The 15,238-nt window shown below is 41.8% G+C and overlaps 1 protein-coding gene across 9 annotated transcripts in view; it reads right to left on the bottom strand.

Moving 5' to 3' along the window:
* BANP (BTG3 associated nuclear protein) overlaps nucleotides 1-15,238 on the bottom strand; it is a 127,220-nt gene that overhangs the window by 48,893 nt on the left and 63,089 nt on the right. For 7 of the 9 annotated variants that reach the window (XM_090149471.1, XM_031614971.2, XM_090149472.1 and 4 more), the window contains 2 exons: nucleotides 11,739-11,810; nucleotides 9,891-9,935 (listed from right to left, as the gene is read on the bottom strand). In XM_090149471.1, the coding sequence (XP_090005597.1) occupies nucleotides 9,891-9,935; nucleotides 11,739-11,810 (117 nt within the window). The remainder of the gene's footprint in view (nucleotides 1-9,890; nucleotides 9,936-11,738; nucleotides 11,811-15,238) is intronic. The other 2 variants (XM_031614968.2, XM_031614970.2) reach the window with 1 other exon arrangement.

Genomic DNA, 15,238 nt, shown 5'->3' with positions numbered 1-15,238 from the left:
TCACAGAGCACCGAAGAAATGGCTGAAAAGCAAGCTACTGTGGATAGTTTCCCAAATATACTTTCCAAATGTTACAGTAATAAAGTGAGATTTTGAATACGCCGAATACATCTCAGCTAATTAAAATAGCATCTGAGATCGGAACTGAAAACTGTGCTGCTGATGTGGGATTTCAATCCCTAAAGCAAGCAGCAAATTGGCCATTTTGTAGTTCTTTAATGTCAGTGTCTGCTTGAAACAAAAATTAACTATTAAGAACTCCAGCTGCAGAAATATGTGGTTTTCTATATGGTTTGTTCCAAGTCAGCACACAAATCACGAAGGAATGTTCTTCCAACATCCTACTTCAATTTATTCGATATTTGCTCCTCTACTTCAAAATATTTTAAGAATTCTGAAAAAACTGGACTGAAAATCTGTTGGAAAGATGAAAGGGATTAAATACAAAAAACAACACGTGTTCCAAGTCCATCAGTGGTGAAATCTCACCGTGTGCAGCATTATCTTACAAAAGCCTTTGTGGAAAGCCTGTGCAAACCACGTAGGTTTTCCCTCAAAGATAAACTCAGTGCTCATCTGCAAACGAGTCTCCATGGTTTAACTTGGAAAACAGAGAGCTGCTGTGCCCCGACTCTTCAAGAAAGCAAATGCTCAAAGAGAGGAGGCAAAGCAGGGGAGTCCTCCTGTTTGTGAAACAGTAAAACATCCCCTGGATCGCCCAAGAGAGGCAGACAGCATGGAAACCTGGAGACGGGTTTAAATCATTGAGATTTACTGTTGCACTTAACGCAGTGCAAAGTTTAACCGCGCTAATGGCCCGAACTCTATACCTGCCATTTAGTAACCTGACAACGCGCGCACACGAACGCGAGTACTTTGTTTTTCATCACGATGAAACGAGATCTCTCCATGCTGAACAGTTAAGCAATCATCAGGGTCAGCCAGCAGCAAGCAAGTAGCTGGTTTCCAGCCAAAGGTATATAATACGTACAGCATGAAGCCATCGTGGGCACCAATGGCCCAACCCTGCCATCACTCCCCAAAATCCTTCATGGGTTGCTGTCTGGAATGGGGGACGGTGATTTCTGAAAGCACACGTGGTCCAAAGGGCAGCCCTGCTGCTCCCAGTAACGGAGCACAGAGCTGTCGGAGCAGTGGTGGGAGGTGGGCACGTCTGCAACACGGCTCATATCACATGGGGAGAAAAATCATAAATGAGGAGCATTAAAAAAAAAAGCCAACAAAACAAAAAAGAAATGATTTCTCCAGATTAGCACAGCAGATAGCTTTGTGGGACTGCTATTCTACAAGCAGAGATTTTTATTACCAAAATCTCTAATAAGGGATGGCTTAGACCTATGCCTTCTACGAAGGTAGAGAAAATTATTTTTCCTTATATTTAAAAGATTATCGCTTCATATCTCATCTCCTCTTATTAAGTTTACAGCAATATTAAAACAAGATTTGGGTGAATAAAGAACATAATATACTCAAAAATAGAGAACATATTCTTTGGAGCATTATAAATGCTCCTGTCTGCTTGAATGGAATTTTAATGGAACAACCCACCCTCTTAGAAGGAAAATAGAAAAAAGATGACAGAAAATATTACCCTTTTCCAAAGCCTTCATTAAACAGCCTTGCTGTACAACCACTGCTGATCACTCTATGGACTGTCACTCATGGACCATATCAAACAAAGTATGAGAGATGAACAAATCACCTTTATTCATTTCTTCCACCAGCCCAGAGCGCACGCAAAACAAAAATAACTTGGAGGAAAAAAGCCTAATATTTTTCAGTATTAAAATAATAAGCTGATTTTAGCATCTCTGTGCACTCCATTACTTTTGATCAGTAAGGAACAGCAACGAAGGTTACGATGTGAGTGCAAGACTCTACAGGTCATTAAGATATTGCGTTGGGAACTGGGACTTCTGAACAGAAGACAAAAATAGTTGAGTGACATAATGTCTAAGCCTTAAGAAGCACTAGGGAAAAACTTGGTGTTTAAAGCACAGACATTATATTATGCTCTTAGAGCCAACTATCTGCTGGAATTTACTATTTGCTCCCAAAACAAATCTTTACCTGCGTCACTGAAATGAAGCATGAAAGCAGGGTCAATTTTGGATCTTCTGTTATTAATGGGAAGCTATTTCCTTCATGTGTCACTTTGCCAAGAGCTGAACTGAACGAAAAATGCCATAAATACATACGAGATTTTGCTACTGAAGACTGTTTACAATGCCTTCAGCAGAGGGATTTTTTCCTGCACATAAGGGCAGGCTGAGTCTCGCAGCAGAAAAGGGCAGAAAAAGGCAGAAGAGCATAGCTGATGAACTGTAGTAATTAATGATCACCAGAAGATGGAGAAAGTGGAGAAAGCAAGTTGATTTGAGAGGCAACTGTCATGTTCTCACTTATAGTGAGATCACAGAATCATGGAATGGCCAGGGTTGGAAGGGATCTCAAGGATCACAAATCTCCAACCCCCCACCACAGGCAGCATCACCAACCTCTACGTTTCATAGCAGCCCAGGCTGCCCAGGGCCCCATCCAACCTGGCCTTGAACACCTCCAGGGATGGACAGGGCATCCACAGCTTCTTTGAGCAGCTGTTCCAGCACCTCACCACTCTCCTCGGTTTATCTCCAAAGAAGCAATTCCTTTCTTCCACTCTCATTGTACTCAGTTAAGCCTGCATCTTTTCCCCATGCTTCCTTTCTTTCCCAAAGTAAAACCTAATTGGATACATCTACCTGAAAAGATTAAGGGCACAAAACACTCCTTCCACTCTCTGTGACATTCAGATGAAAACTTCACATCAGTTCATTCATGGACTGCAGGCACAGATGCACAACAGCAACTGCCTATGGCAGCACACACTGATGCTGCCCATCACCATTCAGAAAACATTGATGTTTTCCCTCCTTTTTCATCTTTAAGCAATAAAAGTCATGAAAACGACTGCACGTGAGCAAGTTAATGCAGTGAGACTGCTACCAAGAACAATTGGCCTTTTTTAAATCTTGAATCTAAAAATAATTTAGCAATCATCAAGTAACTGATGATTAAAAAAAAACATGCTAGTAAAATAGTTAGGTTTCCATTCTTTAAGGTACTTCAGAGAAAAAGAAAACAAATATTTTGAAATTTAAAGCAATAAGAAAAACTGAAGCTACTTCCCAATCATTGTGGCTGTCAGGATGTTCTACAGCTTGGCACTGATTCCAGAACTTGGCCATCCAATAACTCACTACTGAAATTTTACATTGTTAATAAGAGCAGAAGGCCAATCACACACAAAGTCCATAGGCTCGTTGTGTATGAAGAGGTGCCTTCACTTTCAGGCTTTCCAAGGACATCCCAGACAGAAGAATCCCTGAATGCAGCAACACAGACATGCAAGAAGTGGTCCATCAACACAACTGCATTACAGCTGAAGTCTTAACCAGTGAATCCCTGCATTTAAACACAGGTGTTTTTCAAAAGTGACACCTCATTTATAAAGCAAGGCCTGCTGACTTGCAGCAAGCATCCAAATGTCTCAGCACTGTCTCTGGAAGTGGATAAGATACACAGTTCTAAAAAAATTGGCATTTTCAATGAAATCTCAGAGGGTTTTTTTTGCATTCTGCAGCAATACAGAACGCAGTTCTTGCAATAATAGCTCTTAAGCAGCAGATCCCTTTCTGCACTTTGATATTTTATGCTTAGTTGACTGAGACCATGGCCCTGTGCTTTCCCCAATCTCCTAATATGAGGCACTTGTCCTTCTGACATCAAATCTAATAACTTGCAGTGAATTCATCTGTGCAAATTTGCTTTGAGAGCCTTACACAGAGAGATGACAAGGACCATCATGGCCATCTCCTGCCTGTTGCTGTCCCACAGGACAGCATCCCGTCCTGCTGCACCACTACAAAAAGGTGTAAACCTTCCTCCATTCTTTATTTGCATTTACTATCTCTCTGTAAATCTACTTAACTGCCGTAAAATTAATTTGATTTGCATTTCCTGAAGCACCTGTTCAGCTACAGCACTGCCTCATCCAACAGACTGAGCCTGCAGGTCTCAGGGACTCAATGACTATTTTGGTTGGTCCAAAGGGAGGACTGGAATTTAAGATGGAGAACACCTCTTCTGTAGGCTGCCAAATTAAGGAGTGTATGTGCAGTCAGCAAGGAAAAAAAAGGAATAATCTCAATTAAAATGCTCGTGCTAAAATTTAAGTAGTCTTACTTTATCCACAAATACAAGATGTTTCTATGTTGGATTTGCATGAAGCACATTTTGTTTCAAAACTATTAATTTTTGCTCCCAAAAACAGAGCAGACCTGCAAGGCTCCAGTACAACTTATTACCAAAGAGGAACCATTAGAAAATAATCAGTTTTTTCAAGACCATCCAAGCAGTGCCTGAGCTCCAGCTGCACTATATTGGGGTTTTCATTTTGTTGTTTTTCTTCTAGCAATCCTGTTTGTTTCCCTGCGTGCATTATTCAAAGCAGATGTGCTGCAGCAGGGAAAAGCCTTCTCAACCTCCTGCTGCAGAAGTCACGCTCTTCTTCCTCTCTGCCCATTGCACACAAGCACACACACGTGCACACGCAGCCCCCGACGCATGCAGAAAGACTCACGCTGTCAATGTGCCTCTGTCCCCACGGCATTTGCAGGGCTGATGTCGGAGCAGTGCATTCCTCGTGCTTTGGATTGCCTCCTCATTTCTTCAGGCTTTTGCTCAGAAGGCAGCTGACAATCATCTTAATGCTACTGCCCTCTGCTGCTTGGAAATCAGAGATGGGAATAGCAAGGCGTGCACTGTATTTGTTCTTGACTACAGAATTCCAATTTAAAAAACAGTATTTTTAAATCTTTTTAATTAGATCCATTACCTGAGAATTGAGAGCTGTGAAATACAGTTCTTCCCTCTGTTTCAGATAATATATTATTGAAGTTGCTAACATTGATAGAAACTGCAGTATCTATTTCCAAAGGCTTGGGAAAGACAATTAAAATGCATATTCAGAAAACATATTAAACGGTTTCCTTCTCAGCAAAATGACATCTGCAGCACACACAGAAGTGAGCAGGCACTGGTTGGTCCATCAATACATTTGTTTGTATCACTGAAAACCTTGCTGGAATTATGAACTGCATTGGATGTTAAAAAAAAAACTGCCCTGCTCTCCTTGCAAAGCAAAGTGTGAACATCTCAGTAATTATCAGTGAGGTAAACAGACACAAACGAGACCTCAGAAGAGCTGCTTTAAAACAGTCCCATACGTTACTAAGCAATTTCTTCCACAAACAAGCTATTGTCATCTGAGTTTCATCTGCTCACAAGTGAGACTCCCCAGGTATTATGTGGAATTACTAGAATTAGCAAGGTTTATTCTCAACATTTGGAACACTTCTCTCCCTTTTCTGTTCCTGTAAGGCTTAACAGCTCGCCCAGCACTTCAGGCTGCAGCAGAGAACAGCAAGAGGACAGATGTTTCAAACATAGGTGATGAGGTCATATCTCCTTTGAGCTTGTTACGGGGCGTGCTGTGTGTATTGAAACCAGACCTGAACGAGGCAGCAGCCCCATCCTCCTCCTGAGAACATGAAACACAAGCTCTCACTGATCCATTCCTCACACACGTCTGTTCCAACCTTCCAGGCCCAACAGCAGCAAGCTGCTACTCTGCAGCACTCCATTCTGTTTGCTCCAACACGATGGCAGCTTTGCAAGAATCACAGGATGGTCTGGGTTGAAGAGGATCACAATAATCACTGTGAACCCTCCTGCTATGTGCAGGGTGGCCAACTACCAGACCAGGCTGCCCAGAGCCACATCCAGCCTGGCCTTGGATGCCTGCAGGGATGGGGCATCCACAGCCTCCTTGGGCAACCTGTTCCAGTGCCTCACCACCCCCTGGGTGAAAAACTTCCTCCTCATATCCAACCTAAACCTCCCCTGTCTCAGTTTCAAACCATTCCCTTGTCCTATCAGAAACAATTCTAACTGTTTATTGCATATGCATAGCAGGAAGAATGGCGTTACAAAAGCAATTTACAGTTGCTGACTTTTTGCTGCTAACCACACAAACTGTTCTGGAATCCACTAACTATTCCAGCTTACCTACAGATGCGCTGACTTCAGATAAAGTGAACTAATGCTGCTATTCCTATTAATTATTTGTTCATTGAGCAGAACAAATTGTCAGCTCTCCAGCAATATATATATGATCCTATTTTAGATTCTGAAGTGTATTAAATTTTTAATTTAAAAACTAGGGCTATTAGTTGAAGATCATTTGCCTGGTGTCGCTTTAATTAATTTCTACAGTGGAGAAAGGCTGGCTGCGAGGATGCACTGAATGGAACGCCTAAAAGACGACATCAAGGAATGTCAAACTGCTCAACTTGTCATCTTCTGCCTCTCTACAATCCAAAGCTTGCAAGCAGCATGGCACCATGGCAGCACGTCACGTGCAGGGCACACAACTGAACACCTCCTGATGTGCAAAACGCTACGGCTCAAAGGAACAGAATGATGGAGATGGGGAGAAAGGAAGTCAGGCAATCAGAGGAAAGAGACAGATTAGAAACCTCCTAGTAATTCACAAGTACAGAACGCCCAGCCCAAAGCAACTCCCGCTGCTCTGAGGCTTCAAGTGTTAGTTAATATGAAGTCTAATTATTTTTGCAGTTTGGTATTTTTATTAAACATGCATTGAAATATGAAACTTTCAGCTAATAGAACACATGTGTAGGTAGAGAGTTCTTCTTGGCATGATTTCATTAGTTCCATGAACAACGGTGCCAGAAAAACAAGATCTAAATTCAGTGCAACTACCAGGACAGACAATTCAGAAGTGGGTGGAAAAAGAAAGAAGAAAGAAAAAAGAAGAAATCAACAACTGCAGCATTCTACAGAGAAGCTATTTACTGCCAGCATCATGAGCCTTAAAACACATCCGTCACCTTGGAAGCTTTACTGATAAAATTTCATGGTAGATTTATGCCATTTTCTCCCGTTGTTGAGATGAATGATCCCATGCTTTGCTCTGAACAAGCAGCAGAATGCTTACAAGGAGCTGGGGCTGCTAAGGGCACTTCAGGAGGCAGAACCAAACCTCATCTCAACAGAGAGGATATTTGGAGCCTGCTAATATGTTGTGGTTTAAGATAAAATGATTTACTAAGATAGAGAAAAGGATAATGATGATGATATATATCCATATGAACACATATAACAAGTGACACACAAGCAATTCTCACCACCCCCAACTGATGCAGAGAGCAGAAAAGAGCAGAAGACAGCAGAGAATCCCACCCCCTTCAGAACTCCTTCTGTACAATGTTATGTGGGACAGAACATCCCTTTGGCCAGTTCAAGTCAGTCCTTGTGTTCCCTCCCTGCTCCCTGGGCCCTTTGCTGAGAACAGCCTTGGCTCTGCACAGCACTGCTCAGCAGCAGCTACAACCACCAGCATGTTACCAACATTGCTTTTCTCCTAGAACCAACACACAGCATCACACCTGAAGGAAACAATTCCATCCCAGCTGAAACTAAGACATAAGGTCACAATAATACGTGGGAAACAGGAGAATAAGAAGCATTTTTAAAGAGAAAGTAAGTAGACAAGCTGAGACCTAGTGCCATTAGTAAGTACCTAATGTGTGAACTGGGCACATTGATAAGTGAATGAAGACATCAAAGTGATGCATTATTCACTTCCCTTATTATCCAACTGCTCAGAGTCCCCTGGCAGGGAATGTTCAAGTTCTTAAGCAGGAAGAAAAAGGCACTCTCCTGAAAAGCAATGGACAGGTGGGAAAACCACAGCAATCCTTTTGATCGCAGGTCATGCGCAGCCAATGCGAGCTACTGGATTGTTTTGACTTACATTACTGCTGAACCGTATCATATGACAGGTTTTTGTGCTCTTATCCCACTGCCAGTGCCAAGGAAAATGCATTAGTTTCAACTTCCATTCTTAAACCACAGAGTTGAGTTTAACTCATTTTCCTTCGCAGTTTTTATGAGCTAATAGCTCCAGAACTGGTCACTTACCAGGGCTCAGCTGATGAGCAGGAGCCAGCTCAGCTGCTGCAGGAATCATGTGAGTGCTGCTCATCCACCCCGGGGCAAAAGCAGTCCACATGGCCTCAGCTGCTGCTGAAGGTTTTGATGTTGAGTGAAGAATGAAGATAAAAGGCCCTAAATAGTTGCTTGCTGCTTTTTTTTTTGCTCTGCTGGAACACAGCTAAGCAGAAAGTGCTTTTGGGGGACCTGGGTGCTAAATTCATTTCCTACATACACAGTCACTGAGAACCAAACTATCCCATGAATACCTACACTGCTTGATAGCCCAGGTGTCTTTATACAGACAACCTATTAACAATCTACGTATACACACACATGTATAAGCACACAAGTGCTTTCAGAATGCCGTTTTCCAGCACCGTGTGTCCTAACACAACTGATCAGATGATCAGCAAGACCCAAGCAATGAGCATTTGTGTTCCTGAAGTCTTTTTACTCCTTATGTATCTTAGCACGAGACGGAGCTGAGTGCTACTGCTGTCTGGAAGGACATGCCTGCCCCTGCCTGGCACAGGGGACAGGGTCAGGAAAACGTTTAGCATTCAAGCACATCCCTTAACATAGCATGAATTTGCAATGATGATTTAGACTACGTTCTTTGGCTCTACTTAAGATGCAATTTGTGGCACACTGAGAATGCACTGCAGGGGAACAATAACGGCACTCAGCTGCGATCGACAAAATTCAAGTTAATTCATACATGCTGCTATCAGAGAGACATCAAACCACCTAGCATTAACCTTTGCAGAAGATGCAATTTTGATATCAATATGTTGCCAAGAAGGAAAAAAGATTGGTATGCTCTAAAACAAAAGTTATCGCACGTACCCAAAATATCACCTTTCCCAGTCTCGCTTCTCAAAAATTATTTTTGATTAAAGTCCCAGTAACAAATATTTAAAGATTAAAAAAGCCCAAAGCTTTATGTTTTATATTGCATCTGTACTGCATACAGTCAAAAACTCCAAGTGCCAACAGCTGCTCATGGCCTTTGGGTTCGTGAGCCTTTGCAGCTCAGGGCAGTGCTTAAACTCCAACCAAGTATCTCAGCTTATTAATATTCAACAAGAACAGGGAAGTCTCACAAAGTTTTGTTGTTTTTTTTTTTTCTTTTTAAATCAACTGGTCCACCTAGAAATCTCTGTACAGGAATATTGTTGTGAACACAGTAATAGAATTCAGCATTTAGCAGAGTGTGCCTGAGATCATGTGTTAACAACAGCGCCAACACCTAACGTGGACATTCTGCTCATTTAAACACTTACTGACTCATCACTCAAAGCAAAAACTCTTTTCTTACCTCATGTACACACATGCACCCAATAAAACCATCTTATCAGAAAGAACAAAAGCAGATGTGAAAGATCTGTTTCTCCCAGAACAGCCATATAATGAAAAAATAGCTGCCTAAAACTCAGCAATAAACGTTCGTCAGTTTGCACAGCCTGCAGCCCACATCTGGCCCCAGTGACAGCTGATAACATGGAAAAGAACATACTGTACACCAAATAATCAATCCAGTTAGTAAACATAGGAGTGAAGAGGCCAAAGACAGTAGGAAACACAGGGATAAAGCCTATGGCAGGAGGAATGGTATAAGTCTGGTCACACGCTTCAAGCCCACAGACAAAACACTTAAATTTATGTTTTCTCATTTTGTGAGCTGCTTACTTAAACAAAGCCCAGAACAGGTTTTGCTCTATAAAGCAGACACTCATAACGTGAAATCATTCCAACTGCAATACCAATTACAAAGCAGGAAGGTGCTCAGAGCTCAGCTCGGTTCCTACCTGCCCATCCTGCCCAACGTGCACTTGATGTATCTGCAGGTTTCCCTGTAAAACAAAAAGCATTGACAATTAACAAGCTGTGAATCCAGAAAAACTGCTCACTTGTGAAAAAAGCCCGTTTCTCATCTCATTGTCAAACCACTTCAATATTAAGGATATCTACTAATTGAGGAAATATTTCTGAGGGCTATCTTGGCAATTCGGATACGCTTCAATGCTCAGTGCTTTAACCATAGAGGATAAACAGACTTGTGTTATAAAAAAAAGCAAGGAGGGTTTTCAGCACCAGCAAGTTTTCCTAGGATTGTTCTTTTTCCATATATACATATGTAAGTGCCAACGTAAGTCAAAGCCTTACTGAACTAGAATCAGCTGTGCAAGACTTATCAGCACAGAACGCTGCCAGAAAGTCAGTCTGTGCTAACAGGTTTTTGTTTTACCAGTATTTGATGCTGAAGGCCAGCATGGTTCTGTTACATGAACTGCACTCATTGTAATAAACTCTGAATACCATCAAGTGCTTCAAAGGGAACTGCAGCTACAAAGTCTAAAAGTGAAAGAAGAATGGTAACAAAGGGAAGCTTTCACCCATATGCTCAGGGATGCCTTGTTAAACGCAAAAGGACGAAGAGAAAACCCACTGTCCTAACACCAAGAAGGACACTGCTTTCAGGAAAACAAATTAGTTCTTTGATTTGCATATTTCCTACATTTTCTTCTACTGGCAACACTTCCTTTTTCTTTTTTTGAAGCTGCATACGTTGCAATAAACTTAAAACCAGATGTCTGCATCTGTCACAGAGCAACATAACCCTTCCCTCTCTCACACCCAACAGCTCCCAACCCATGGATGCAGGCATTTAAACCTCAGCATCGATTAAAACTGGACGTGATGAATGGCTTTTTTCTTTTCCAGCAGCTTTTAAACCAATGGTGCACACTCCAGAACTGTCTCAGACCCACTACAGCACATTTTGGTCCTTTCTTGTCGCTCCCTCGGTCTGAAGAGCTTTATCAGGAACACTGCCTTAAACTGCAATATTTACATAGTACTTATCATAACATTTACCCTTCAATACCTCCCTGTGTCATCACTATTTCTTTACACCAAAGTGGTTTAATGAAATGTTATTTGGATGCTTTGGAAATGGATTCAACTAACCCACAAAAAGATATGGCTACAAGGAAATCATAGACAGTAAATACTGCAGTCGGTATTTCTGCTTAACCTTATTTTGCTGTTGCTTCCTCACGTAAACAAAGTCTGAGAGCAGAAAAAACAGGACTGCAGCTCCTGCAGTTATGAGTTTCTATACATTCTTAAATAACCAACAGTTTCCCCACTCAGGTATACAGAGCAGCTGCAGTGGTCCTTTTGCCTGAGTGGAAAAAAAAAGAGCCCAAATTGGAGGGTTCAGCACTGGATTTATCCATTTCCCTTCGATAGTTCAATTTTTATGGAAAAAATATGAAGCGCAAATAGCGCAGCGCCAGATTGCTCAGTGCATAATGAAGGTAAATTCACTTCAGTCTGGAATATATCTTCATGAGATGAAGTCTGACTGCTCTCCAGACTCCTGTTGAAGAGTTTACACAATTAAAGACACAGAGCATTCCCAACACATTCGGTATGCACACCTACAGAACGTTGCCTCACTCCTCAACAATGCAAGCACCCAACCTAAGTTTCCTATAATGCTCTGAGTATCCAGCTCCATCTCCAACAAAGACCATATACCACAGTCATTGACATCTCACACAGACAGCACAGCCTTCTTGGGTCTGGAGAGCACGCTCCCAAACCAGGGCCCCATGTTGTACCCACGTGTACCCAAAGCTTTGGCTCACCTCGCTGTCCTGCGTGATTTGGACCTGCTCGCCTTGAGGAACCTGGGCTATGTGGAGATGGCCCTGCGGGATCCACAACAAAAGAAAACACCAGGAAGCATCAGAAGGAAACCAAAACTAGAGGAAGAAACTACTCGTTTGGATTGAACGCAGTTAAAACATTCACAGTTGTAGGTGGAAGGGAAAGTCTTCTCCAATGGAAAACATTTAAGATTGCTTTAACTCAAGCGTAACCATATTTTGCCATCTTTCAGTCACTCGTTTTCAGATCAGAGGAAAAGAAAATGGGCACAATCAAAAAAACACATTTATATAGTATGTTTCTCTACAAAGAAAGAATCTGCAATTGTGACTGATACATGGGACTAACAGGAGTTAGCCTAACAGTAGATAGGCATTAGCTCTCCCAAACTGACAAGTTCAAAATAAGAAACCCATTTAACCGCCTTGGAAACTCAGTTCTTCAAAGAGCTACAACAAAACTACCCACAGATTGTCTCTAAAAGGTTATTTTATAATCACATGCATTTTCACATTAGCAAAGTTACGGTGAGGCACAGTGCCATGCTAACAGCCACCTCTCAAGCTGCTATAAACTGGCACAAAGTTAGCAATTCCAATGCAGTTTCACTGGCTTGTGATAGCTGAGCATCTGCCCTAGGGGCTTTAATAAGGTTAATGCTCAGCGTGGCTGGCCACACCACCCTTGCAGAATGGCATCTTGCCTATCGTTTGATTGAAATGTGGATAAGAGGATGGAAGGAATTCCTCGTGCATCCTCACCAGCCCAGAGAGGTCTTTGCCACTGTGATTTACCTGGAGGGAGATTGGATTCTAAATAACCTACTTGGGAGTTTATAAGGCTTTGTGTTCATTTTAATATGCCTGCATGAGACGGAGATTAAAGATAATCATTTGGAATTCTGTCAAAGGCTCTTCTTATTTTATAACGCAAGAACAATTGCATGTGATTTTCAAAGAAACACAGATCCCTCTATTTCAAACAGTTTCATTTCCTTTGGAAGGAAACCATCTATTTATAGGGAGAAAAAACATACTGAAAGTATCACTCTGACAATAGAGACTGTATATAAAATTAGAGCACAGCCCAGTCCATGTCGAGATTAGAATCAGTTTCCCTCCTTAACACTGAGTACTCAGGGCTCCCAGGGAAAAGCAAGGAACATTTAAAAGATCCATTTACAGCATTTTCAAACAAGCAATCCTTTCTGCCTGGGGACAAGGGGGGAGAGGGGGGGGAAGAAGGTGACTTTATTTGCCTTTGTATCACACAGATTCCAAAACAGAACTGCTCACTCATCTTTTGCAGATACAGAGCTGGCCTTCAAGGACAGTCTCTTTAGTTTGTTTCTGAATTCCACCAAAACCTTTCTGAATCTTAACTCAGAAAGTTTACAAACATTCAGGAAATCCCCAGCATTCGGTCCAACACTGATTTGCTTTAAATACACACGGTATAAATGACTACTGTTATAGTAATGACTCTCAACCTCCTGTGCATCATTCCCTAGAACTAAAAAAGCAACACCATCTTCATCTGCTTCATGGCCCTCCCTACATGCCAGCCAAATTATGACTGTTTCAGTTGTGGGTCATACTTGATTTTTCTCCCAGATTGCACAACAATTACTTAAAAAGATGATTGGCAGACCCGGATAATTTTTTTAACGAGGCAAACTTTCATCACTTAGATCCACAAACTTAACAATTTTGTTCACTGTATCCCTGTATTTCATGTCGTTCTCCTCCTGCCTTGTCTTTTGAGACTTGAAAGTTCTCTTTAATGATCAAATGACACAAAAAGCAACCAAGAAGATATGCACCTTAAAGCTTACAGGAAAAAACCAATAGACAAAAGAGCTCACAAGATAACACAGTAAGGTTATGGCCAAAGTGAGATGAAAGTTCCTCTTTGTACGCCACCTCTCTCATTTGAGTAGTGACAAAAGAATTGGCCAAATCCTCATTATCCTACCCCAGACTCTTCTCCGTAATGGCACTGACCAAAACCCTTGCAACAGGCAGACCACTGGGTATTATGGGCTGCCATGCTGGTCAATAGCTCTTAAGATTCCCATAGCCTGGTTTCTATGGACAGAAGGTTTACATCATCGCACAGGTCTGTACACATCTCCACACATTTAGTTCTGCTCTGTGCTTGTACACTGCCCACTGGCCCACCCCATCATCAGTAGGATAAAACTAACCTGTCTCACAATGGTCTAACCCAGCTCAAGTTCCCTATTAAGGCTTCTGGGTACCTTAAAATCATGAACACAACCAGTGAAAAAGCTTTAGAAAAAGGTTTACGCCTTGTATGAGTGTGCACAACAGCTGCAAACCTCAAAGTTTCTGAAAACTAATGGCAGATGGACTGCACGCATTGCATCCTCAGGTTTCTACAACGAAGGAGTGAACGTGCAGATGTAATTTACTACTTCTGAACGTTGCATATCAGAAATCACGTGTGTGAGAAACATCACACCATCCATCTTTTCATTGTTTTCTTCCTTTCTTACATATAATTTAAAGAAAAAATGATTATTGCAGTTAAACCGTGGCACACAGGAGCTAAACTAAGGTATGTTTTGTCAGAATACACAAATCTTGTTTAAAAATTATCTTACTCTGAGCTTTGATAGCAGACTTGTGGTCAAAAAATGTCAATATTTATAACTTCTGCTTATATACATGTATCTAAATGAATACACATGTAAAGGTTTGGCTAACAGATGTTCAAAAATGCCTGAGGATGCAGTCATACTTGAAAATAAATGAAGCTATGATTCTGTGAATCACATAAATGCATTTTTGTTTTGAAAGTCATAGTTAGAACTATTACTTTAGGGTGAATGGTACAGTTTGTAAGACTGCTGTTAGTATTATGGGAACAAAGGCAAGCAAAGGGCCAGGTAAAAACTGTACTTCTTAACTCTAGATAGAATCACAGAGTGGCCTGGGCTGAAAAGGCCCACAGTGCTCACCCAGTTCCAACCCCCTGCTGTGTGCAGGTCGCCAACCAGCAGCCCAGGCTGCCCAGAGCCACATCCAGCCTGGCCTTGGATGCCTGCAGGGATGGGGCATCCACAGCCTCCTTGAGGCACTGGAACAGGTTGCCCAACACCCTCTGGGTGAAAAACTGAAAAATTAGGATATTCCTCCTAATATCCAATCTAAACCTCCCCTGTCTCAGTTTCAAACCATTCCCCCTTGTCCTATCACTATCCACCCTCATAAACAGCCATTCCCCTCCTGTTCATCCGCTCCCTTCAAGCACTGGAAGGCCACAGTGAGGTCTCCCCAGAACCTTCTCTTTTCCAAGCTAAACAAGCCCACTTCCCTCAACCTTTCTTCATAGGAGATACAGTAATGAATGCATAATTATCTGCAGTGATTTTGTGAGCAAGTCCTGCATGGATATTCTTGCCAATAACTCTTTACATAAGCCTTCAATGTTTATTTTCTGAAAGTCACGCTTA

The sequence above is a fragment of the Phasianus colchicus genome, chromosome 13 (genome assembly GCF_987193195.1).
Source record: "Phasianus colchicus chromosome 13, bPhaCol1.hap1.1, whole genome shotgun sequence".
In the NCBI taxonomy this organism is placed as follows: Eukaryota; Metazoa; Chordata; class Aves; order Galliformes; family Phasianidae; genus Phasianus; species Phasianus colchicus.
The sequence above is the reverse complement of the archived record's forward strand: the minus strand, read 5'-3'. Positions and strand labels throughout refer to the sequence as shown.